This window comes from Talaromyces proteolyticus, assembly GCF_021365285.1.
Source record: "Talaromyces proteolyticus strain PMI_201 chromosome Unknown BGW36scaffold_2, whole genome shotgun sequence".
Taxonomy (NCBI): Eukaryota; Fungi; Ascomycota; class Eurotiomycetes; order Eurotiales; family Trichocomaceae; genus Talaromyces; species Talaromyces proteolyticus.
The window spans coordinates 2768830-2791968 of record NW_025764278.1 but is presented as its reverse complement, the minus strand read 5'-3'; the positions used below and the strand labels follow the sequence as shown (position 1 = coordinate 2791968).

General features: G+C 47.5%; 12 protein-coding genes across 12 annotated transcripts; 4 read left to right on the top strand and 8 right to left on the bottom strand.

Annotated features, from left to right (window-relative positions):
- Positions 1-694: 694 nt before the first annotated feature.
- On the bottom strand, positions 695-2773 carry BGW36DRAFT_288147 (uncharacterized protein; the record flags this gene model as incomplete). Its single annotated transcript, XM_046210554.1, is given in 3 exon segments — positions 695-1661; positions 1734-2470; positions 2489-2773. Coding segments are annotated over 3 exon segments (1989 nt in total), but the record flags the coding sequence as incomplete, so codon positions are not given.
- Positions 2774-3018: 245 nt separating this feature from the next.
- BGW36DRAFT_355458 (uncharacterized protein) lies at positions 3019-5782 on the top strand (the record flags this gene model as incomplete). The annotated part of the gene is made up of 3 exons (XM_046213649.1): positions 3019-3225; positions 3306-3781; positions 3850-5782. The coding sequence occupies 3 exons, from the start codon at positions 3019-3021 to the stop codon at positions 5780-5782; spliced, it is 2616 nt and encodes an 871-aa protein (XP_046077097.1).
- A 326-nt stretch (positions 5783-6108) lies between these two features.
- BGW36DRAFT_458210 (uncharacterized protein) lies at positions 6109-6923 on the bottom strand. The gene is made up of 2 exons (XM_046222001.1): positions 6493-6923; positions 6109-6438 (listed from the first exon to the last, which is right to left on the bottom strand). The coding sequence occupies exons 1-2, from the start codon at positions 6854-6856 to the stop codon at positions 6239-6241; spliced, it is 564 nt and encodes a 187-aa protein (XP_046077096.1). The 5' UTR covers positions 6857-6923; the 3' UTR covers positions 6109-6238.
- A 457-nt stretch (positions 6924-7380) lies between these two features.
- Positions 7381-9262, bottom strand: BGW36DRAFT_370541 (uncharacterized protein). Its single transcript, XM_046215262.1, has 6 exons — positions 9127-9262; positions 8948-9064; positions 8482-8828; positions 8241-8419; positions 7870-8178; positions 7381-7811 (listed from the first exon to the last, which is right to left on the bottom strand). The coding sequence occupies exons 2-6, from the start codon at positions 9045-9047 to the stop codon at positions 7748-7750; spliced, it is 999 nt and encodes a 332-aa protein (XP_046077095.1). The 5' UTR covers positions 9048-9064; positions 9127-9262; the 3' UTR covers positions 7381-7747.
- A 537-nt stretch (positions 9263-9799) lies between these two features.
- Positions 9800-11344, bottom strand: BGW36DRAFT_287315 (putative translation elongation factor EF-Tu; the record flags this gene model as incomplete). Its single annotated transcript, XM_046210495.1, has 5 exons — positions 9800-9990; positions 10043-10722; positions 10774-11036; positions 11090-11118; positions 11179-11344. The coding sequence occupies 5 exons, from the start codon at positions 11342-11344 to the stop codon at positions 9800-9802; spliced, it is 1329 nt and encodes a 442-aa protein (XP_046077094.1).
- A 222-nt stretch (positions 11345-11566) lies between these two features.
- Positions 11567-12655, bottom strand: BGW36DRAFT_370538 (uncharacterized protein). Its single transcript, XM_046215261.1, has one exon. The coding sequence runs from the start codon at positions 12465-12467 to the stop codon at positions 11742-11744; it is 726 nt and encodes a 241-aa protein (XP_046077093.1). The 5' UTR covers positions 12468-12655; the 3' UTR covers positions 11567-11741.
- A 331-nt stretch (positions 12656-12986) lies between these two features.
- Positions 12987-14742, top strand: BGW36DRAFT_423599 (nucleoside diphosphatase Gda1; the record flags this gene model as incomplete). Its single annotated transcript, XM_046219853.1, has 3 exons — positions 12987-13242; positions 13295-14633; positions 14685-14742. The coding sequence occupies 3 exons, from the start codon at positions 12987-12989 to the stop codon at positions 14740-14742; spliced, it is 1653 nt and encodes a 550-aa protein (XP_046077092.1).
- Positions 14743-15280: 538 nt separating this feature from the next.
- BGW36DRAFT_355452 (uncharacterized protein) lies at positions 15281-16056 on the bottom strand (the record flags this gene model as incomplete). The annotated part of the gene is made up of 2 exons (XM_046213648.1): positions 15281-15457; positions 15532-16056. 2 exons carry the CDS (start codon positions 16054-16056, stop codon positions 15281-15283), a joined length of 702 nt encoding a protein of 233 aa, XP_046077091.1.
- Positions 16057-16832: 776 nt separating this feature from the next.
- On the top strand, positions 16833-17610 carry BGW36DRAFT_288971 (translation initiation factor eIF 4e-like domain-containing protein; the record flags this gene model as incomplete). The annotated part of the gene is made up of 2 exons (XM_046210624.1): positions 16833-17292; positions 17354-17610. The coding sequence occupies 2 exons, from the start codon at positions 16833-16835 to the stop codon at positions 17608-17610; spliced, it is 717 nt and encodes a 238-aa protein (XP_046077090.1).
- A 393-nt stretch (positions 17611-18003) lies between these two features.
- On the bottom strand, positions 18004-20390 carry BGW36DRAFT_423596 (complex proteins associated with Set1p component shg1-domain-containing protein; the record flags this gene model as incomplete). Its single annotated transcript, XM_046219852.1, has 2 exons — positions 18004-20031; positions 20097-20390. The coding sequence occupies 2 exons, from the start codon at positions 20388-20390 to the stop codon at positions 18004-18006; spliced, it is 2322 nt and encodes a 773-aa protein (XP_046077089.1).
- Positions 20391-20903: 513 nt separating this feature from the next.
- BGW36DRAFT_288538 (putative NADH-ubiquinone oxidoreductase 14 kDa subunit) lies at positions 20904-21259 on the top strand (the record flags this gene model as incomplete). The annotated part of the gene is made up of 2 exons (XM_046210587.1): positions 20904-20937; positions 21006-21259. 2 exons carry the CDS (start codon positions 20904-20906, stop codon positions 21257-21259), a joined length of 288 nt encoding a protein of 95 aa, XP_046077088.1.
- Positions 21260-21475: 216 nt separating this feature from the next.
- BGW36DRAFT_313574 (cation efflux family protein family) lies at positions 21476-23091 on the bottom strand. The gene is made up of 3 exons (XM_046212521.1): positions 23001-23091; positions 22643-22953; positions 21476-22586 (listed from the first exon to the last, which is right to left on the bottom strand). The coding sequence occupies exons 2-3, from the start codon at positions 22940-22942 to the stop codon at positions 21513-21515; spliced, it is 1374 nt and encodes a 457-aa protein (XP_046077087.1). The 5' UTR covers positions 22943-22953; positions 23001-23091; the 3' UTR covers positions 21476-21512.
- Positions 23092-23139: the final 48 nt, after the last annotated feature.

Here is a 23139-nt window from a genome sequence, read left to right as displayed (position 1 = left end):
AGAAAAACGGGGGGGGGAATGATTTTAAAGTACTACTAATCTAAAAGTGCCAGACAGTGCAAGAAACAACTTCCAAACAAGTGACATTATACCAATGCAAATGTAGCACACAGAGACTTTCTATATAGAATACTTTATTGCAGATAGCGTAAGCTAAATAAACTGCAGGTTGTTAGACACTCTATTCCAAACAGATCTAACCTGTGTTATATCTTAAAAGGTGATACTAAAAGGATATATATTGCTAAAGAAAATGTGATTCTTGAGACCGCTCGGCTTCATTCAATAGAAAGTATTCTTGTATGTACTTGTCAGATTATCGACGGTTGATCAGTGTAGAAAATAAGGAGAGTAATTATTAGTATAAAAAATAATAATGATACATATATATATAGGGAAATGTCTCCCCATCTGGAGATGGTACTTTGATCTGCCTTTTGAACGATTAAGAAACATCTTACTAGTCCAATATAAGAGAAATTCATGATTTAAAAAGTAAAAATAGACCAGCCTTCGATAACTATCATACTAATGACCAAACATCGACCTTTACGGTACACTAGAAAGTTCAAGCTGATGTATTTATATTCATAGCCACTAGATAAATCTATTACATGTATTCATCAATAACCTAGTTGGTATGTATGGTCGTCTTTATTTGTAAGTACTGGGTCTGTTGTTAACTTATTCTTTTTCAAACACAGGCTTCCATCCACAGGGAATTCGGACCATCCCGACAATTACAACAATACCAATACATAGTACTAATACTGTCGAATTTTCTAACTTCTTGATCGCAACCTGAGCAACGACGATGTCCGCAACCTCTTCCCATAAAACTGGTCAGTGTTTCAGGAGGTTTATTGCCTGGAGGGTTCTCTTCGCCACCGAGGGCTCGACGATTCATGGCTGTATCCTCGGGGGGGTTGGCAAATTCATCCAACATAGTACGGAAACCCGGTGGTAACGGATTCGGGTTCTCTGGGTCGTTACTCAGCATTTCTAGCCAATCGCTCATACTTTCCTGTCCTAATGTAGCATGCGGTACTTGATTGAGAAGATGCTCCGTTAGCTCTTGCTGCTCTTGCATAGAATTGGAAACCTCTGTGGAATCAGAGCTCCCAATGCCCCCCGGATCCGTGTCCAGGGATGAAACTCCTGGTGGACTCAATGGTCGCTCTGACTGGCAGCTGTCAACGTCAAAATATGAATGTTGCTTGAAATAGACCCTTGCTTCTTCTTTTTCTTCTTCATCGTCTTCTTCTTCCAAGCTATCCCTCGGAGCCCATGGCAACGACCTCAGCGAAAACGAGTGAATATGCTCGGCGGTGTGGTCAAGCAGAGCGTTTTGATCTTCACCCTCAAAAGAGCAAAGTGGACAAGCGGAGATTTCGAGAGGGACTTTGCGCCTCCATGCCGAGCATAACATAGGTATCTGCTGTAGCCTAATTCCATTGCTATGCTGGTGTTCAAGATGGGCAGTAAAATTGGCCAATTCCCTAAAGGTGGCATTGATATTTTTCTGGGAACATGCATGGCATACCCATTGGTCCGTGCCTCCATGTCCTTTGTTCATATGGCTTAACCAGGTCTCTTTATCTATATAGAACGTGTCGGTCCTTGGGCAGTCCTCAATAACACATGTGTATGGTAAAATATCCCTCATCAGGTGCTTCCTGTTCGGTAAATCGCAACAATCAGGTAGAGTCATTGTTTTGGGAAGATGGACTTACTTCCATTGGTTGCCTCGCCCCACTGCAGCAGGGAGGGCCTGACAGCAACAAGGGCACCTGAAAATATTATGATGATCATAAATAGGTGGAGATTTTGGGTAAGAGACTCGAGAACTTGTTACCGATATCACTGTCGTTGCAGAATTGGTAAACTGGCTAGGCGGAACCACAATCGGCTCGTCCACCAGCGTGGCAGTTGTTGTGCTTTGAGTTTGTATATCAGCCTTTGTAAGCGTATTTTCCCTTTGCGAAAGGGAAGTGGTTTTGTCAACACCCGAACGCGACTGCTGCTTTACGAACAGTGGACTCTCTCGTCTTGTGTTCTTTGGGTACTCGGAGTTGAGTCCTAGTTTCTGAGCATGTTGTTGGGCGTATAGGAAGCGATTCCGCCGTTTCAAGTTGGCATCAATTAGCCGTAGTTGAATTGGGGTCAGTTTTGCTGGGTCAAGCTGCCGTGCGCTTGAATCTGAGCTTTCATTGTCTCCAGGATGCACCAGGAGAAGGAGTTCAAGGTGGCGGCGCAGGGAACGAATCTGGGGACTATGGGGGTCAAATGAGCTGTCCGCTTTTAGAAGTCGAGGCCGGTTCCCGGCTTTTCGGATCGCAACTGTAAGCCTTGTGAGTTGGTTCAAACTGTCCTCAACATCCTTCATTCTGGCCAATTCATCGCTAGACAGCTCCACGGCAGGATCCTTAATTTTGTGGTCTGAGGAGGGCGTCAGATATTGAAGAGAGTTCTATTTGGATCGGTATACACCCATACCTCCGTCTATAAATTTCTGTACTAGAATTCTCAACATCAACAAGAGATTAATCAGGATAGTGTGCGCTTCTGGGTTAGAGCCCAATCGATGGTCCAACGATGTCTTCCCCTCGGCAAAGGCACCAGCTCCAGCTGACCAGACATTGAAATCCGCGAGCCTATTCTCAGCCCATTCTTGTTGCATTAGCCTTGGAGCTGTTTTGGCCATCCTAAAGACATGATGACACGCTGTTGCAGCGTCAAAGATCGTAGAAGATTCTGACATGGGGGGCGTTGTCCTCTCGACAAGGTGCCGACGTAGAGGGACTTATCACCACACTTTCGAATTATTCCTAGGCATCATGAGTAAACACGCTTTTGTTAGCTGGAGGCCATGTATATACCCCGCGGTGCCTAAGGCAAGGCTGAGATGCCATCACACGTGACTCGACGAACCTCAGCCTTCGCTTTCCGCTTTCGCTTCGTGGTGTTGTAAAGGAAGTCCATCGCCGCCAGGAGGATAAAACAGGATTATCATAAAAAATGGACGGTATAATCGATATGTGTCGGGATGTCTTTCCATGGATCAGTAACCAATTAACACGTCTCGGCCTGGAAACGCAGGATAACAGATTCGCTCAGCTGGGCGGCGAACTCTTCATCTTTACTCAGCAAATTTCACCTTCAAATCAGACAGGGACAATTTCTAATCTTGTCAACGTTGCACATCTCATTAACAAAGCTTGTTCTGTAAGTGGGCGATTTTAGCAATTTATACGGTCAGCCGGGAAATGCAACAAAACTTACTAATCGAGCAACTCACTACGTAGTCCCCGAAAACGAAATATGTTAGAGAGAATGCGCCGTATAATGCGCTTCGGAGGATATTAGAGGTCAAGGACTCGAATACCGCCGATAAGATACTTATTAGCGATGTTCGACGCAACCTGCTACAATTCGTCCGACAGAGCCCTGAGTATCCTTCCCTCCTACATTTCATCGCGGATTGCTTGCAGGAAACGGATTCCCTAGATGCCCTTCCTGAAGATGAGATACGTCTCTATAATGAGGATCCTAAATATACCATGAGAGTAAACAATACACTTTATACCCAACTCCGAATGCACTCGACCTGCTCATGTAGTACCCAACACTTGGAATCCGCGCGGCTGCGACTGGATCCTGAGCATGATGAGCAAGAAAATGCTGATATTCTATTCGATATGTTGTTTGTTTCAGGCCCCGCATTGTATTTTGAAACAAACTGCCATATACGGTGGAAGGAGGCAAAAATATTGGTTGCTAGGTATGGATAGAATTTCTACAAATGGGCCAGTAAGGATGACTAACCTTCTGTTTCTCACGCATGTGTAGACAAAACGAATCTCCGTACAAGAAACAAGTCTCATTTGCGGTCCAAAGCTCGAATCCATCGCTTAGGGCACGGAGCAAGTCGCCTTTACCAAGCGGTTTGCGAAAAGTCCAACTCGGAGAATTCTGTAGGCTGATTGGAAGCGAGAAGAGCACACCAATCCACTTCCATATCCAGAACAATGTGATGAAGCTCGCTGGCCCCGCCTGCGAGACCACCGCGCGAAACTTTCTCCCCCAAGCGAGTATTTCTCTTGCAGAATGGTTGGAGCAGACCGTGCACCTCTCCAACAGGACGAAGGTAACACTAGCATACATTATTGCCAGATCAGTATGGCGGTACTATAATTCGTACTGGATGGCGAAACCGTGGACACACGAGAATATTCAAATAATGAAGGAAAAGATCAGTAATCGAAATCATATCCAACCACATCTTTATTTTACCACGAAACTTCACAAGTGCAAGGATCAATTACTGGATTACTGCATCGCAGACGACCTGATTCATATGTATCCTAGTATCCTTGCTTTGGGGGTTGTTCTCATTGAGATTGCAGCCAAGCTGCCGTTCAAACCTGAAGGACCCCATTACCTGTGGGACGAAACCACCATCAACGACTATTACGAGTGGGCATGGACCACTGCAAACTGTAGTAACTCGGTAAACACAATCGGAGATGCTTATCAAGCGGTAGTAAACAACTGTCTCGACGCCGAACTATTTAGAAATGGTCCGATTGATCCATCGAAACCAGATAGGGATCTTGAAACTAGACAATCGCTTCTGTACGAGAAAGTTGTGCTGCCTCTTCGGGGGCTATATCACGCATATAAAGATGATTGGGATATCCAGGAGCTCCCCAGGTTGGAAATCCCCCCTAAAGCTCATCAGACTGAACATATCTCCCGTTCTAGACCAGTTAATCGCTCCGAATTCACCATCGCTATTTTTTGCGCGTTGCCCTTAGAAGCGGACGCTGTCATCGAACTTTTCAAGGAGATCTGGGGAGAAGAAGACGAGGATTACGGCAAAGCAGTTGGCGACGACAACACGTACACCCTGGGCAAAATCTTGCACCATAATGTCGTTCTCGTCCATATGGCTGGTATGGGGAAAGGCGCTGCATCCCAGGCAGCTTCAAGTCTACGATCCAGCTATCCGGAGATAAAGCTTGCGCTTGTAGTTGGAGTCTGCGGAGGAGTTCCATCACATTTGGATGGCAAGTACGATCTCATCCTTGGTGATGTTGTGATTAGTGATGGAATTGTGCAATATGACTACGGGAGGCAATTTCCCGATGCCTTTTTGAGCAAATCGGGACCGGAGATCGTTGCACGACCTGGTCCCAAAATTCGGGGGATGCTGGCTAAACTGAAGGGAGAGCCAGGGCGAGAACGCGTTGAGAGGAAGCTTTCTCAACATCTCAGAGTCTTGCAGGATAAGCTTGGGCAGAAGAGGGCTAGGTACCCAGGCACCGACAAAGACGAGCTCTTCCAATCCGCATACCGACACAAGCATCAAGATCCAGCAGAATGCAGATTATGTAGCGCCTGTGAAGGCGGGATGAATCCAGTGTGTGAAGAGGCACGATCACTCACTTGCCAGCAGCTTGGATGTCAGAAGAGGCTGCTGGTCCCGCGCAAACGGCTGCACGAGGCATCGAAGGGTTGTCCTCCAAGACCCAAAATCCACTTTGGCTTCGTTGGCTCTGGAGATACGATAATGAAATCTGGGCAACATCGCGACGAAACTGCGGCCCGGCACAATATTATCGCTTATGAGATGGAGGCTTCGGGGATTTGGGATAATTTACCGTCGCTTGTCATCAAAGGCGTGTGTGATTATGCTGACAGCCATAAGAATAAATATTGGCAGCACTATGCCGCTGCTACAGCTGCTGCATGCATGAAAGCTGTATTGGAGGTATGGTAGGAGGATAGTTGTAAAATCAGCTTTCCTTTCTTAGGTTTTGACGAGGCCTCCATTGCCAAATAAAAAATGTCGTTCCTTGATTTGCATTTACTAGTGACAAACATCCGTCTGTTTGATCTGCCCCATGAAGGTTTTGCCGAGGTTAAACTGATCCTGAAAGTAGTTCGTAAACACCGAATGGACTAGTCACACGTTAATAAGTTTATCACAACCAAGCATACTAGATTAATTTTAGCAAAAGAGCGTACTTCGGCGAAGATTTTCGGCTCATCGATGGATGAATGCACTGACCATAGCTCTCCCTAGTTAACACCTGGTGACGGAACCATATAAAATGCTGATAGTTTATTGGCTTACTTAGGTAGAGTGCCTGCATAGGCCTATATGATCTCGATGTGTACCTATATAACAAGTATGTGCAACGCTAAAACGCTCAGAGTCCTCTGGTCGAAACCGTTAGATCTTACGACGCTTGATCGGGCCCTCAGTATCTTCTACATGCCAACCAACTTTGCAAGGTTCTTCCTCCAAGGTCCTGTCACAACATTCAAAGACAAATCTGTCAGGAAAATTTTCACGATTTTCCGGCGTATCCATTGGTCCATGACATCTTTCATCGTGATCAGGAAACTCATCTGAATCTGCCTCACAGTACTCTGAAATTTTTCATCATTAGCTATGAGTATATATGTTGATTACGTCGAACCTACCAGGATGGTAACGACAGCTCTTTTTAGTATTTTCAGTCGTGTCAAAATCTTTCTCACAATTGATACACCACGCGTAGCGTGGTCGGAGTCTTTTTGAACTCGTTTTTGGGGCTGCCGACGTGACTTCTTGTTCTTCACTCGACGCATCACTATCATCAGATGTTTCGAGATCCTCAGATGTGTCGCCTTCTCCTGATGAGTTATTCTCTCCACATTGAGCTTGATCCTCGGTAATGACGAGCTTCTTTGTGATGATCTCACGAGCTGGGCCGACTTCTCTGAACAGCTCTTTGAGGATATCGTGCAAAACCCACCGTGGGGCGGCGGCAAAAGCCTGATCAAGAGGCTCTGAGGCTGATTGCATTATTTTATGTATTAATGAACAATTGACTAGGAATGATTGCTGATGATGTGTGCCAGCAACTTGGAATTCTAAGGTTGTTGGCGCGGAAAGGGGATGCATCATATTACTACAACTGACTGCCTTAATACCGCGTCAACCAATGATAACGCGTATTTCCAATGCTATCTCGTTCTGGAATAACCATTCAAATACGTCTTATTGAGGATGACCTACACTAATATGACAAAAGTTTGAATATAGTATTAAGATTTTCTACCTGTCTTTCATCTGTATTTACATCAATTTATGTCAGATTAATTTAGGCTTTTTAGAGAAACACCTGTAGGCCATACAAAAAGTTGAAATATTATTAGTATTGATATGGGGAAGGCTCCTATACCTCATCCATTTTGATCATGCTATATTCAACCTTTTGTCACCCTACGGGATAAATTATGGGATCAAACATATGAATGGTATCATGGAATTAGCTAGATATTTTCTTTTCGGTGTTTTGGAATCAAGTTGTTTTTTTCATGTATTTAGGAAGAAGGCCTTTCCAACGCTAGTCTAAATACTATTTATGCCAGCTGGTATATGTGTCTGCCTATAATAGGGCTATATATTCATTAGAGCTATAACAAGCATAATATCCTTTCAGTGTCAGTTAATTTTTATTCCCTAATATGTCTCCGAGTTTATTTTCTTCGTCGAGGTTATAAGCTAAATTCATGGCCAAAGACAAGCCTATCTTCTCTCCGGTGCTAAACAGGCGCTCGATGAGATATCTAGTCACAGGTCGTTCTAAACACTTTTGACTTTTCCCCAGGCTTGGACCGTATATGTGGTTGCAAAAGGAAGCCAAAGACTTTATTTTTGGCATTTACGTGGCGGTGCTCAATCTTGCGATATTCACTTTGCTAAATGCGCGTCTATTATATCAGAGAGGTCCAACTCTTCGATGACAGCACCAAAACTATTAGAGTTATTATTAGCAAGCTACTTATTGCAAAAAGAGTTTAAAAGAAACATACCCGAAGCAACTAATTTTCGTAGCTATCGAATCCCGCAATGCTCCCAGGCTAGCGGGAGTAAGATTCTGGAAACGGTCGTGCGATTTGATGCAATTCCACGCCTGCACTGGTGTGATTTCTCCGTCGAGATCCAGTCTTTTTGATAGCTGGAACAATTTTTCGAATTCAACAGCCGGTACTGCCCATGAGCTTTCTGCACCGAAATGTGGTGCATGACAGAGAAGTGACGCTTGTAAAGTCAATGCGTGACCATGTGATTCACCCGCTTGAATGGGAAGCATGGTGTGCTCCAGACACGGTTTTTCAAGTCTGAGGGTTACAGATTAGCCGGAAGCAGAACCAAAGAAATGAAAAGAGTTGCCTGGACGTACTGTAAGACAAAATCTATCCCTGTTTGAATACTATCTAGTCCGTGAGGGTGGACTTTTGGTGATCCAGCGGTCGCAGAAGGAGTTTTCCCCAAAGTTTCTGAAGGGGATTCTCCCGATGTTCCTAGAGGAAGTGAAAGCGCGTTTTGCAGTTCACCTGCCCCTAACTGACCAAATCTGAGCTCTTCGGGGATATATGAGCGTGTAGCATTTCAGGAGCCTCCGGAGTCCCAGCGAAGGATACCTGCATGATAGCTGTATTTCCCTGCTGAGATGCTGGAGATAGAGTCGGGATGTTGATGTTGTGTGTTTTCAAGATATCTTTCAAGATTGAGTTTTCGATACTCGCGTCTTGGAATTCCTGCCTGAGTGCCACATCGTCATGGAGGTCGAGAATTCGGTCCTCTAGAGACTTCATGTACACTTCTTTCCTCTCGCGGTGTTTTCTAATATCCCAGTCAGATAGAATGCAATGGATTGAGTTATTGGGTGGATCTGGTTTGTTATTATTATACCTCTGTGCGCGTCTGATTTGTTCGCGTCTGCGAGTATACGCCGCCTTGTCTGTTTTTCCAGACTCGACATCACCACCTGTAGAAAATTAATTAGCTGTACTCTTGGGATATATCTTTGTCGTTAGATATGTATAAAAAGAAAGATCGTTGAATTAGGGTTATCGATAGAGACGCAAATACACGTGAAATACATACCATCACCAGCAGCAGTCTTGCGTCGAGACTTATCGAATACAGATCCTATAGCCCCAGAAAAGAACTTGAATCTGGTTGACGATGATTCCTTCTTAGACATCACGTTGAAAATACAGGCTACGTTGAATATTAGCCAGAACCACAACATTTTCGTGGGGGATTGGGGTTAGAACACTTACATAATTGATATTTGTTGTAGGATAATTAGTACAAATAGAGAAATAACGATTCAATGATTGATTATACCAAGAGACGCTGTCTGTACCGTGCTCTCTTGATAAAGAAAAGTGTATGTTTATGTAACTTTGGCTGGTGATGTTCCCGATGGTTTAAGCTTACTGATGCTTACCCGGAGCAACTTAAACGTACTAGCGTGGAGTCTGTTGATTAGGCCAGGTTTAAAGGGGGCTCAATCATTGGCTCTTCTTTTCTTTTTCTCTCGTTATATGTGAATTATTATTAATTTGATTTGGGATCTCACTTATAGAGGGGAATTGACTGAGAATGGGGATTCCCTAGCTGGTCTCATGTCTCTTTGCTATGCGTGCTTTTCATACCAAAAAGAATTATTTTCAAGCGAGTATAGATAAGAATAAATCAGCTATTCGGTGAGTAGTAGTGGAGAGTTGTAGGACGTCAATAGGGACTTAATACATCTGAGGAAATGAACACAATATACAGGTTTGCAAAGAAAAAGAACCAACTCCTCCTTGGTGCACCGTCCCAATGTATCCCTTCACATTCTCAGTTCCGTCAGATATCAGCGCTGTGTCAGAATTTTCTAAAATACAAAAATCAGGACTTCGTTGGAAAGTGGCCCCGTTATATTAAAATGTTAGTATCGTTTTGTTCCTACTTCTTGTTTTCAACAACACGGGTGATCAGACCAGTGGCGACGGTGCGGCCACCTTCACGGATGTTGAAGCGCTGGCCAGCTTCAGCAGCGACGGGACGGTGTGTCTGCAAGACCATCTCGACGTTGTCGCCAGGCATGACCATCTTGGACTGATCGTCACCAGGGAAGCTAAGAGTAGCGGCCTCATCTGGATGACGTTATTAGTAACTTGTTTTGATAAGGTTGATTTTCCAACTTACCAGCAGTACGGATGAAAGCCTGAGGACGGTAGTTGGCTCCGAAACCAGTACGACGACCACCTTCAGCCTCGGTCAAGACGTACATGGAAACCAAGAAGTTGTCATGTGCCGTAGTGCTGCCGGGAGCAGCAATAACCATTCCACGTCGAACATCGTCACGCTTGATACCACGGAGAAGCAGACCGGAGTTGTCTCCGGCACGAGATTGGTCGCAGGACTTCTTGAAGGTCTCGATATCGGTGACCTTGGTTTTGACGGGGGTCTTTGAGTAACCAACAATTTCAACTTCGGAATCCTTGTTGAGAACACCACGTTCGACACGGCCAGAAGCGACAGTACCACGTCCAGAGATAGAGAAGACTTCCTCCACGGACATCAAGAAAGGCTTATCAAGGTCACGCTGAGGGGTGGGGATCCAGGTGTCAACGGCTTCCAAAAGCTCGTCAATCTTCGTTTCACCAATCTCAGGCTTCCGGCCTTCCAAGGCACACAGAGCAGAGCCGAAAATGATAGGGGTCTCTTCACCCTCGAATCCGTACTGAGTCAAAAGCTCACGCATTTCTAATTCAACAAGCTCCAACATTTCAGGGTCCTCCACAGCATCGACCTTGTTGACGAAAACGACGATCTTCTGGACACCGACTTGACGAGCGAGCAGCAAATGTTCACGAGTCTGGGGCCTAATCCACCGTCAGTACACTGCCGTTGTTCAAATCATTGGCCACACTTACATCTGACCGTCTGAAGCGGCCACGACAACGACAGCGCCATCCATGTTGGCGGCACCAGTAATCATGTTCTTAATGTAATCGGCGTGACCAGGGCAGTCGACGTGGGCATAGTGACGGTTGTCGGTCGAGTACTCGATGTGAGCGGTCGAGATGGTGATACCACGCTTTCGCTCTTCGGGAGCCTTATCGATAGCACCGTATTCGAGGAAGTTGGCAAGGCCTTTAGAAGCCTGGCGCTTTGTGATGGCAGCAGTCAAAGTAGTCTAGACAAACATTCATTAGCAGAGGGAGAGGACATGTGGATGGGCGTGTCTACCTTTCCATGATCGACGTGACCAATTGTACCTGCGAAATTGATTAACTATCGAGAAAAATCAAACCCGCCAAATCCGATCGGCTACATACCAACGTTGACGTGAGGCTTTGTGCGCTCAAAGGCCGTCGCGAAGGTACGGGCAGCAAATCTCTCGCTGGAGAGAACGTGGTGCACGGGGTTGACGGCGCGAGGACGCAGCAGGGAGGATCTGCTACTCTTCAGCAGAAGATTGACTGATCGGGAAATGCCAGCCATCCTGATTGACGCAAAAGCAATGGATGAATGAACAAAGAAAACGACCGTAAAGCACACGCAGGAAAGGAAGATGTTTACTGCTGCTCGCTCCGAGTCCCCAAAAATTTTACCCTGTTAGGGGAGCTTAGTCACCAACGCCCGCTGCCGACCAATCATGTTGCGGCAATTGCACTTACAAGCGTGTATACTACTATAACTGCTTGTTCTACGATCAGCTCATGCTATGGTTTTGATTGAGATTAATTTAGACTACACTGGTATATCTACAAAGGATCGAGCATGTCACGCGCAGAATGTGTCCCAGCCAAGGAGCGGGACTCCAAATAGGTATTGTCGATTTTATGATACAGCTATAGTACACCAGGCATAAATGACCCGTAAGACGTCAATTGTGCCTCTAGTTCTTTTTCTCAACAGTGATTGTGAGTGTCTTTCCAGGCTCTCCGTCCATTGGTTTGGCCTGGTGAGCATTGGCTGCTTGGACGGTCGACTGGACGTGGTCCAGCAGTTGCTGAATCTCCGGAGCAGTAGCAGCGCGCTTACCTTTCTTTCTCGTCAACACAATTTCCACTGTTTTGTCCTTCTCGAGAAAGGACGTAAGCTTTTTAAGGCGATGCGCGAGGTCGTGCGGATCAATTGACCAATTCAATTCGATCTGTTTATGCGATGTCTTCGCCGCATGTTTCGCTAACCGCACCGTGTTCTCTTTAGCCCTCTCTTGATCCCTCAGATCCTTGATGTTCATGACTTTGCAGACGGTGTTCCGCCCAGCACCCCCAGGGTCTAGCTGAACAAGAATTTGCGAATCCCGGCGCAGGGAGATGAGGACATTGTTTTTCAATGTTGGCAGCTCCAGCTGCCCGTTCTCGTTTACGAGCTGGATGACGTTCGCTTCTATCTCTTCATTCGTTGGCCGAGAGTAGCGTTGTGGTTTAGGCCCTGTAGCCTGGCCTGGAGTACTAGGGAACCCACCTACTCCGCGCGAGTAGAATCGAGATTGGGGAGCCCATACGGAGAGAGGGTGGCTTCGTGAGATTGGCAGTGTGGATTCGTGGTATATATGACTCGAAGAGAGAAGCCGTTGGCGAAGGGATTGGAGTCCCCGCAGGTAAATGTACCTCATGGCTTATCGACTGCGCTGCGACCAGGCCGTGAATTCATCGGGAATGAGGGTAGGGAGATCGGAGGCAGCCAGGGCCTCTGACTCTGACTCTGGTTTGTGTCGCTGTGAGAGAGTTTTAATATGACAACAAATTGAGGTCTCGTGCACGACAGAAAGACGGAGGACAGCGCTGAAAACGGCGGGAGGACTAACGACGAAGTTGTGTTCGGAGACCCACTGCCTTGCCGCCACCGCCTAAAACGACGGGCGAGACCAGATCCTCCAAGTGGTCAAGTCGACATTAATTTGCCCCTTTCAATAAATAATTTCGTCCCGGGGACATCTGCAACCTGCCGTATTTTTCATCGGCTTCCCTTTTCTCTCGTTTATATTCTGCCAGGCATCGCATTCTGCACTACTTCCCACTCACCGCCGACGTGTACATGTCGCCTCTGTGAATTTGTTGTTGATACGCATCCAAACGGCGGGCAATCTTGACTCGGGCGCTCACGAGTCAACTTGACGTGTGCATGTGCTCGCATGTCAACCGGATTTGGCGGCCAGAACTTACACCCCTCGCAATCGATCTTGTCGTTGCACTCGCGCAAACGGTCTTCCACCGTTACGGCGACGTTTGAAAGCCCGCCTGTCCTTGGTCTCTCACCAATGTATCACGAGAAAACAGCAATGGCGCAAAGGTCGCGGCTTGTGAAGGCTGGTGTTATTATCGCTGCGGCGTTTCTGTTCCTCCTGTATCTCGTTCCGTCGAGGCCCTCTGTATCAAACATTATCACAGGTAAGAACTTCGGCGAGAGACACTATTTATAAATTCTGACCGGCTTGAGCAGACAAGCAAAACCCTTCAGCGTCCACAGATTCCGCAAAATGCACTAAGCCCTACGACCCATCGAAACCGTTGAGACAGTATGTATTGATGATTGATGCCGGTAGTACGGGTTCTCGTATCCACGTCTACCGATTCAACAACTGCGGTCCGACTCCTGAACTTGAAGATGAAGTATTCAAGATGACTGAAAAGAAGAAGGGCGGCTCGGGTTTAAGCTCGTACAAGACCGATGCCGAGGGAGCAGCACAAAGTCTTGATGTATTGATGGATGTCGCCATGCAAACCGTCCCTGATGAGTACAAGTCTTGCACCCCGGTCGCAGTGAAGGCCACCGCCGGTCTTCGACTGCTGGGACCTGAGATGAGTGAAAAGATTTTGGAAGCCGTCAGACATCGCCTGGAAACTGTCTATCCTTTCCCCGTCGTTTCTAAAGAGAACGGTGGTGTGGAGATTATGGATGGTAGTGATGAAGGTGTCTATGCCTGGATCACAACCAACTATCTTCTCGGTAAAATCGGTGGCCCTGACCAGACTCCTACAGCTGCCATCTTTGACTTGGGAGGTGGATCGACTCAAATTGTGTTCCAACCGACATTTGATAGTGTGTCAGGTGGCATGCCCGAGAAGTTGGCTGAAGGTGACCACAAGTATCAGTTAAACTTCGGCGGACGCGAGTTTGAGCTGTATCAACATTCTCACCTTGGCTATGGTCTCATGTCTGCCCGTGATGCGATTCACAAAGCTGTTGTTGAAAACAAGTTTGCTCTCAGCCCTAAGGATCTATCTTGGACCACACAACCTATTCCCCACCCTTGCATCGGCCCTGGTATGGAGCAACAAGTCAACCTCACTTTCCCTGCTGGCCACCCCCTTAGCCCTGAGCTTTCAGTCATCATGACCGGTCCCAAAGAATTGTCTGCACCTGCTCAATGCCGTGGCCTGACTGAAAAGATCCTCCACAAAGAGGCTGACTGCAAGCTGGCCCCGTGCTCTTTCAACGGTGTTCACCAGCCATCTCTCGAAAAGACTTTTGCCAAAGAAGACGTATACATATTCTCTTACTTCTATGATCGAACGCGCCCACTCGGAATGCCTGATTCCTTCACGCTCCATGAACTCCAGCGCCTGACTGAGATTGTTTGCGCTGGTGGAGACCACTGGAAAATCTTCGAGGGCATTGAAGGCGCGATGGACGAACTCGTAGGTCGTCCCGAGTCTTGCTTAGACCTCAACTTTATGCTCGGTCTTCTACATACTGGATATGAAATGCCACTTTCTCGAGAGGTGAAGATTGCCAAGAAGATCAAAGACAACGAACTTGGCTGGTGCTTGGGTGCAAGGTATGTCTTCTTCCTTTCTGTTTACTTTTAACTATACTTACAATCCCATAGTTTGCCACTTTTGAGTCAAGAAGCAGGCTGGACCTGCCGCATCAAGGAAGTTTCTTAAAATAGAGACCAGCCTGATTGTATTTCACCTGCAGCTTGAATTGATGTTGATGTCGAGACATTATAAACTTGCAACTATATCTATTACATGCATTTTATTGTAATTCTTTCGTCCCGTTTCTTTCCGAATTCTCTTCCATAGAGTTTTCTTCCTCGCAGCCTTTTTAATTTTTTGGGCTGGTTGGAATGTTTTAGAGCATTTTTGTTCTGATTGGTCTTGTTGTTTATATTACATATGATTCATGAAAGGGGGTTGAGTCGTTGATATGAGGCAATGAAGAGAGTGTGCATGGCTGACTTGGTTGGCCCATATATGTATGATCTGAGAATATAAGAATAATTCCTCATGTTCATGTTGTATGCGTATATTTTTGACATTAGGCCGATCCAGTACTAGGGAGGTATGGTACTGGGTTTGGAGAAGAATTTGACGGAATGCGCATCAATCTTGTACTGGCATCTCCATGGGAGTCAGTGGGCAGGCAGGCGATCCTGAATCGGTTGCTTATCTTTCGATAATTCTGAGCGAATATTGCAAATCACCCTTCATCAACTTCTTGAATACCAGGATTCTCCTCTTTTGACCGAGATTTGATCCCCATCAGCCGATCCATGACATGGTCAGCTTCGTCGTCCTCTTCATCGTTGCTATCTGATGCACTATGACTTTCACTCTCGCCATCCCTCTTCTCTTTCAAAACACCCAATCCCAAGTTCTAGCGCAACAGCTATATTTAGAATCTTTCCGTAGTAGAACAGCACAGTAACCGCGGTCGAGAGTTAAACTTACCATTTCGATATACTCCCCTTCCCCCACTGGCGCATCATCCATGACTAGAGTCTGCGTATTGCCACTCGCAAGCCGCCGTTCAAGGTCGACATTAGCGGCCTGCAATTGCGGCAGGAAGGTCGAGATTCTGGATAGAAGATCTGGATGTTTGAGACGGTCGATATTGTGGATTTTAGGCTTTGGGTGGCCGCGAATGTATGTGATGTCTTCGCGTTTACTCCCAGGGGCAGGCTCTTTTACTGCCTGTTTCAGGTCTGTTTCTATATCCCGATTATCCTCCTCTTCCTCTTCGCTACCAGCGTTTTCGCTTTCAGCTTCTGAGCTGAAGGATGAGGAAGAGCCTGACGATGAAGTATAGTCGTCGTCATCGTCGTCCTCATCCTCGACGTTTTCGTGGTCATTATTAGTATCGACGGCCACAATTTCCGAGTCAGATTCTGTAGCCGCCCGGGATCGTTTCGGCAACGAGACTGGTCTCGCAGAAAGCAAGTCGCCAGGATCCTCTCGCCCGCGCTTCTTAGTCATGATGGCATTGCCAATAATATCGTGTTCTCTAGAAAAGGTTGGAGGTGCAAGTGTCGCTCGCGGTTTCGCCTTTGCTGGTGGAGCGCGAGTGCGCGGGCGGTGATTGGCTAGGGCCCGTCCGTCACACGCCTGCCCGCTTTGGTTGGCCCAGGAAGGAAGGAACCTTCATCTAAAATTGATATTCTTCAGGCTCACTTCTCTTTTTTTCCCATTCATCTTCTCAGCTTTATTTGAACGGCGGTTACACAACCGGCTCTGGCATATACGGCTCAAGTGGCAGCAACATGGATGCGCATTGATACTGACAAGCCCTGAGTTGATGATCCATCTAGGTATGAGATGGACGATGATCTTGGTAATTCTAGTATTTACTCATATTTCTTTCAAGCTCTGAGACTCTTCTCTTATCTTCTTTTTCTTCAAGACTCGGGTAAAGTCAATGGATAAGAAAGCACATTGTCTCTTTATGCCAGATCTTTGGCACTCGAAGACGTGCTTCTAGATGTCAGTGGTAGGTCAATATCCCCAATTTCCATGTGCATTGTTTTTTTTTGTATCATATGATACTGGAAGGTTCCCCTTTGTCATCTCACATGTCTGTATTTCTATATATCATGACACCCCATCCTGGATTCTTCACTCAGCCACTGTATAATGACTAGAAATGGCCTACTTACACATCACTAGTTAGCATATTGAGAGACTGCCTTACAAGTGCATGATTCTTTAAAAGCTACTCATTCAACATCTCTCTAAAACACGGGTGTTAAATCATCATGCCCGAACCAATCATCCAAGTAAAAACCTTTGAAGGCTACCCCATCCCCGACGACACCACACCAACCACCCGCAAAACCCTTCACCAGAACATCCTAGGAAAACTGCGTCCCTTACCTCTTCTCTACCACTGGACGGTCTGGTTCGACCGATACACAAACCCAGCCGACACCACGGACCCCGAAAAACAATACACTTCACGCCAAACCATTCTCTACGAAGATGTCGCCGACATCGCTACTTTCTACAGGGTCTACAACAACTACCCCTGGAACAAGATCCGATTACGTGACACAGTTCACATTTTCCGTAAAGGGACGAAACCAGTATGGGAAGATCCTGAGAATAGGCTGGGGGGATGCTGGACGTTCCGTGTTCCGAAGCCACTAAGCCAGCAGTTTTTCCACGAACTCGCTATTCTGACCATAGCGAATGAATTACAGGCTGCTGTGGAGGGTGGTATGTATTTTATATTTCACATCAGTTATCAAATTCCTTCATTACTAACTGGTTATTATAGAGCACGATCATATCCTAGGAGTTAGTACATCAGCTCGATTCAACAGCTATTTGATATCTGTCTGGAATAAGCACGGATCGAATGCAGCCTCGATCAAGATTCTTGAAGAGACCATCATCAAGCGACTATCGCCTGAACTGAGACCAATTCAAAACTCGAATTCATATTTTTATAAGAAACATGCTGATCGTGAGGGATACGATGAAGCGATTAGGGCTTTCACTGGGAGTAGTGATAGAGCGAGCTTTGTTTCGTAGAAGATGTGTTGATATAAATCCAACACACAGCTGACTTCGCGGCAGAAAGAATGCTTGTATCCGGTCATGACATTACTTGAGCGAATGGGAACTAGCAGACATCCATTCTGATTTCATTCCATTATGTTCACTCAATTTCTCATTGCATCTGAATCCGGCGTTTTGTGATTGACATTGATATGCTCTGTTTATTTATTATATACCATATGCGCGTTCTTATCTGACACAACATTTTGAAGCTAAATGGAATACTTGGTTACAGTTGATTTACTACATGTATGCAGACCTTGTCAAGCTATGGCACACTGGTATTGAAAGTTGATAAAAATACAATTCAAAGGAAACTGCCGCAATGTACACCAAGGTCTGCAGTCAGAATTAAGACTAGGTTAATCATCGACTTCTGCTTCGACGATAGCTGCTCCGGTCGTGCCTATCACGGTCTCTCTCACGAGTTCGTTCCCAGTCTCTATCTCTATCCCGATCCCTGTCCCTGTCACGGTCTCGGTCCCTTTCTCGATCTCTGTCTCTGTCTCTGTCCCTATCCCTATCCCTTTCCCTATCACGCTCCCGGTCGCGGTCACGATCTCGGTCATCTGGCTTCTCCTTCTCATCCCGGTCCCCTGTAGCCCCAGGGATATATCTATCACCTCGAGGTTCCCGATTCCACTCCCTATCACGATCCCGATCACGATCACGATCCCGGTCCCAGTCCCGGTCCCTATCCCATTCTCTTTCACGACCAGGGGATCTGATACGACGACGCGGAGACCTGCTGCGGTTACTAGTAGCCGGAACGTACCGATCAATGTCTAATTGACTTGGCGAGCGCGAGCGTGATCGCCGTCTCGAAGCAGATTGTCTGCGAGTGGCAGTAGCGGTGGCAGTAGCAGTAGCGCGAGAAGCAGATCGCTCTCGGTGAGGTCTTGGGCGAGACGGTGAGCGTCTGGGTCGAGAGTTGGAGGGGCGGTGGTCTCGCTCTCGCTCTCGCTCTCGGTCATGGTCACGGCCACGTTCGCGATCGTGGTCGCGGTCACGCTCTCTTTCGTGGTCTCTGTCTCGATGGCGGTCGTAATCTCGATCTCGCTCTCGATCCCGATCCCGCTCGCGCTCGCGATCACGCTCTCTATCTTTGTCTCGGTCTGACTCTTTTGTTACATCCCGAGAGCGATGACGCTCTCGGTCTTGCTCTCTATCGCGGCTTCGATCCCGACCAATATAGCGATCATACCCACGTTCGCGATAATTCCATTCACGATCACGATCTCTTTCCCTGTCCCGATCTCTATCTTTATCCCTGTCTCGTTCCCTATCTCTGCTGCGGTCTCGTTCGTGGCGTGCAGTCGATCGACTGCGACTTCGACGGGTAGTCCGATAATTACGTTCGTCCCTGTGGCTGCGAACCGAGTGTCTATCATCATCACGATCCCGAGCTCGTAGTGATTCCTCCCTGGAATTATTTTTGCTACCATCCTCGTATCGCGATGACCGTCTGTGCCGAGATCGCGAACGGCTTCTTCGCCTTTTATCGCGAGATGAATCCCGTGTGCCTGTGGTTGAATACCTCGATTCCGCTATGGTCTTTGCACGGGGAGCAGGCTTTCGGCCACTCTCAATCGCTTCGGCTTCTTCAAAGTCAAACTCCGGTTTCTGCTTTGCCTTGGCCGCTAATTCTTCTCCTTCCTTCAGAAGTAGCTGTAGAGCGGTCTCCTCCAGGGTCTTCTCATCCACAGGCGCTGGCACCACTGGGGTGGTCGCATTGGGCGTCGTTGTACTCGACGCCGCCTTATCATTCTCGCGAAACCGCGACGAAGACCCAGAGCCTTCGTAACGGTCATAACCCCGCGGGAGATCGTAGTTTCTGTACCTGTCCCTATCTCGAGAATCCTCTCTCCTTCTGCGCTCATATCGTTCCTGCCTTTCTTTCTCTCTCTGTTCGTCAATCGCGCGTTGCTCAGCGCGCCGCTTCTCGTCTCGCTCCCTCTGCTCTTCCTCCTTTTTCCGCTCAATCTCCCGCCGTTTGCGCAGTTCTTCCAGTCTGAATTTGTCTTTCTCCGCCTCAATACGCTCCTGTTCTTGAACCTCTGCCTGATGAATCCTCTCGCGTTCTGCCCGTCGTTCATTTCTCCAGCGATCGTAGTCCTCTTCAGTTACATTTCCACCCGTTTCCTCCTTGGCAGCAGCATCCTCGCCGATTTCCTGCCGTCTGATCTCCCTGACTGATGCGAGCATGGGTTCGAGATGCTTGACAATGAATTTCTCCAGCACGTTTTCAACATTTTTGTAAATGTCGCTGCGGTCAACGGCGCCTTCGATCAGAGTCGCGGCTTTGCCTCTGTCACGCGAGAGGTGCGCAGGTTCCCGGTCTATTTCCTGCTCGGCGAGCTGTTGAAGAGCAGTAGTGAACTCATTCTTAGCTTCCTACTCCCGGCTTCTCATTAGAATCACATAATGGCATTATTCCCATCTGGACTAGGATAACATACCGCATCATGAAACTCTGCCCATATTTTCTTCCTGTGGTTGTCAAAGGCACCTTTCTTCTTGAACGCGACAAGCAGATTCTGGATCGACGTCTGCTGTTCCTGAGACAGCGGCAGCTCCGAGGTTTTGTACCTTTTGCGCTGGAGGGTTTCGATTTCGGGCACTGGCGTCGTCGCTACCGCTGGCTTTGTATCTCCATTTGTGTCTGGTTTAACGTCTGGCTCTGCTTCTGGTTTAACATCTAATTTCACGTCGCTGGGAGTGCCTTCCTCCTTTACTTCTGGCGTGTCAGGCATGGTGAAGAAAGGGCGATGTTCTTATTAACATTCGCTCAAAGTCACGTTCAGCAGTGTGTATTTTAGGGTATAGGTGTCATGTTGTCGAGAAAACGCCAGTCAACCAAGAGGAACAATGATGGCATGCAATAATAATAATACAATGGGGATATAATTGGATCGAGAATGCCATAACATTTCGCCGGCAGAATATGCTCCGTAGGCGGTGGACTTTAAGTGCGGGCTGTGATTGGCCCGCCCGCCCTCCAACCGCCGTGCAGCGATTTGCTAGCAGTGAGCCTCGCCTTCCGACCTCAGCATCACTCGATGTCAAGCACTTCAAATTAACCCACGGCCACCCTCTCCGCATTGACCAGTCGGCTGGGGTCGCTCAACCATCTATAACTCTGCGACACCAGTTATAGATTCCCGAGAAAGAAGAAAATTTTCTCTTCTTCTCGGACTGCAGACCTGCACTTCGAGTCAAGTCGCCTCCCCTGTCGCGTCCCACCTTCAATCCTCATTCTCTCAACAATGGTTCACAAAGTCCTCTTCTGGAGCGGATTCGGTATGTTCTAGCTTCATTCTCATTTCCCTCGTTTATGGTTCTCAACTCAATGGCTAATTCTCATTCAGGCATTGCCGTCCGTCTCTGGCAACTCGGCATCGAAATGCGTCCCCTCCTCGGCAAAGACTCGCTCTGGGCGTACCCGCTCTTTGCCGGCGTTGGCGGAAGTTTTGGATACTGGATGCAGGGCGTGGAAAACAGACAACTCAAGATGCTCGCTGATCGCCGCGAGGCTATTCTCGAGAAGCGGCGGAAGCGGGATGAGCGAGAAGCTCTGTTGAGTAAGAGCGAAGAAGCGGGTGTGTTGGCTGCGACGTCATGAGGGAATTATGTGAAATTAAGGAGAGGGGAGGGGAATGCATGTCGAGGTTTCGCTGGTGATGGAGAACCGAGATTTAGGCTTACTGAGACCTAGGTGCGGTGGTATTTGGACTGTAACTATTACATGTTAAAAGATCTCATTGTTTGCGGCGTATGAAATTCACTCCTTATGTTCAAGCTGGGTTCTACGTGTGAATAGTTGTAATTTGGTAAAGTTGCGTATATTCAATTGTTCAACTATTCTAAGGGTATATCTATGCTCGATCTACAGCAATCTGCAAGGTCACCTCCCACTTCTGCCCTCCTGAACCGTAACCACCTCCCAGTCGGTTCTTAATAAGGCTTGTAATTCTTTCTCGTAGCTTCATCAGACTTTCCTCAGATCCTATAACCTTCACCTTGAGATTCGCCATGCACAGTCCATAGTGGACTTGCCAGAATCTGGCCTCATCGACGGCAGTAACTGCAGGGTCTGCAAGGATATCTCGCACTACCTGGCTGACACCACGCCCAGAAAATGACATGAGTAGCATTGAGCCCAGGGTCTTCACAATGCGTGAGCCAAGGACACACATCGAGATAGCCATGGTCAATGACAGCAGCATGTCGATCTTCTTGTAAAGAGAAACAGAGAGTAATGGTAGCAGCAGAAGAATTCCAGAGCATGACAGCGTCAGGAAATGCGACGGGTTGCTCAAAACAGAGGGGAGGGACTCGATATATGCAAAGCGCATGGACTTGCCTATTCGCGCATGGTTCTTCAATCCAATTGCAGAAACCAGCGTTGAGCCGATGGCTAGGATAGATGCGAGATCGACTGACCCGGCCGTGGCCCGGTCATGCTCATGTGAGTGATGCGGTTGATGGCCCGAGGAACCCTCTAGCCAATGCTGCAGGTTATGGGAGATCAAGTCAAGACCCATGAATAAAAGCAGAACGGAGGCGGCGAAGCCAGCCAGAACCTCTGCGCGCTCCAGACCAAATGGATGGCGGAGACTCGAGCGCTTCCACACCTCAAAGTTGCCCAAGACGTCTACAATTACACATAGCAGAGCACCGAGGGAGTCAAATAGGATAAGGTGGGACAGGGCTGTCATCGCAAGAGAGCCGTGGGCGGACCACAAGGTGTATCCAGCGATTAACATGTGGCAGACGCTCCACCAAAACCTCGTCTTCTGGTCCTTTGACATGCTGCCTCGACATTCTTTCAGTGTCGGGATTGGTAAAGACGCTGGTAAAGCTAAAGGAGCTCGGGGTGGTGGTTCGAGGAAGATTTGGTGTGATACACTACTGTGTTTGTACTTGTGACCACGTCGCTGGCCGATATTCTACATGTTTTCTTAGCAAACCAGATTCGTCTCACAGGAAACAGTTGAACACATACAGATTTCGCGACAGGGGTTTTGGCCAGTACAGTTGGCTGGAAGTTGAAAGGACCAGGGTCCAGGCTCGCATTGCCATTGTTCCCATCGCCTGAAGCGGACCCGAAGGTCGGGCTCATTGGGCTTGCTGGCTGCGAGGAGTTCATGGTATTTCCTCCCGATCGCTCAAGCTGTGTCCTGTTGTGCATGGGCGACAGCGCATCTGGGTTGAATAGCTGGTGGGCGGGTGCATTGAAGTCTTGGTCCTCTGGAGGTGGCGTCGGCGTTCGGGGGGGTTCAGGGATTGGGAGACTTGAAGCCATCGACGGCGATTCTACACATAGTCAGTAAGCAACAAGCAGAGGATATAAATACACATACAAAGCCGTCTCAGGACGAAGAAAGAGAAAGGACGTTCAGGATGCGGGCAGTCAATAAAGCAATAAGGAGCGGAGCCGGGTCTGATCGCGCCTAGAGGAAGTGGTGTGGCCACTGGGTGGAACTAAGAGGTGTTGCACTT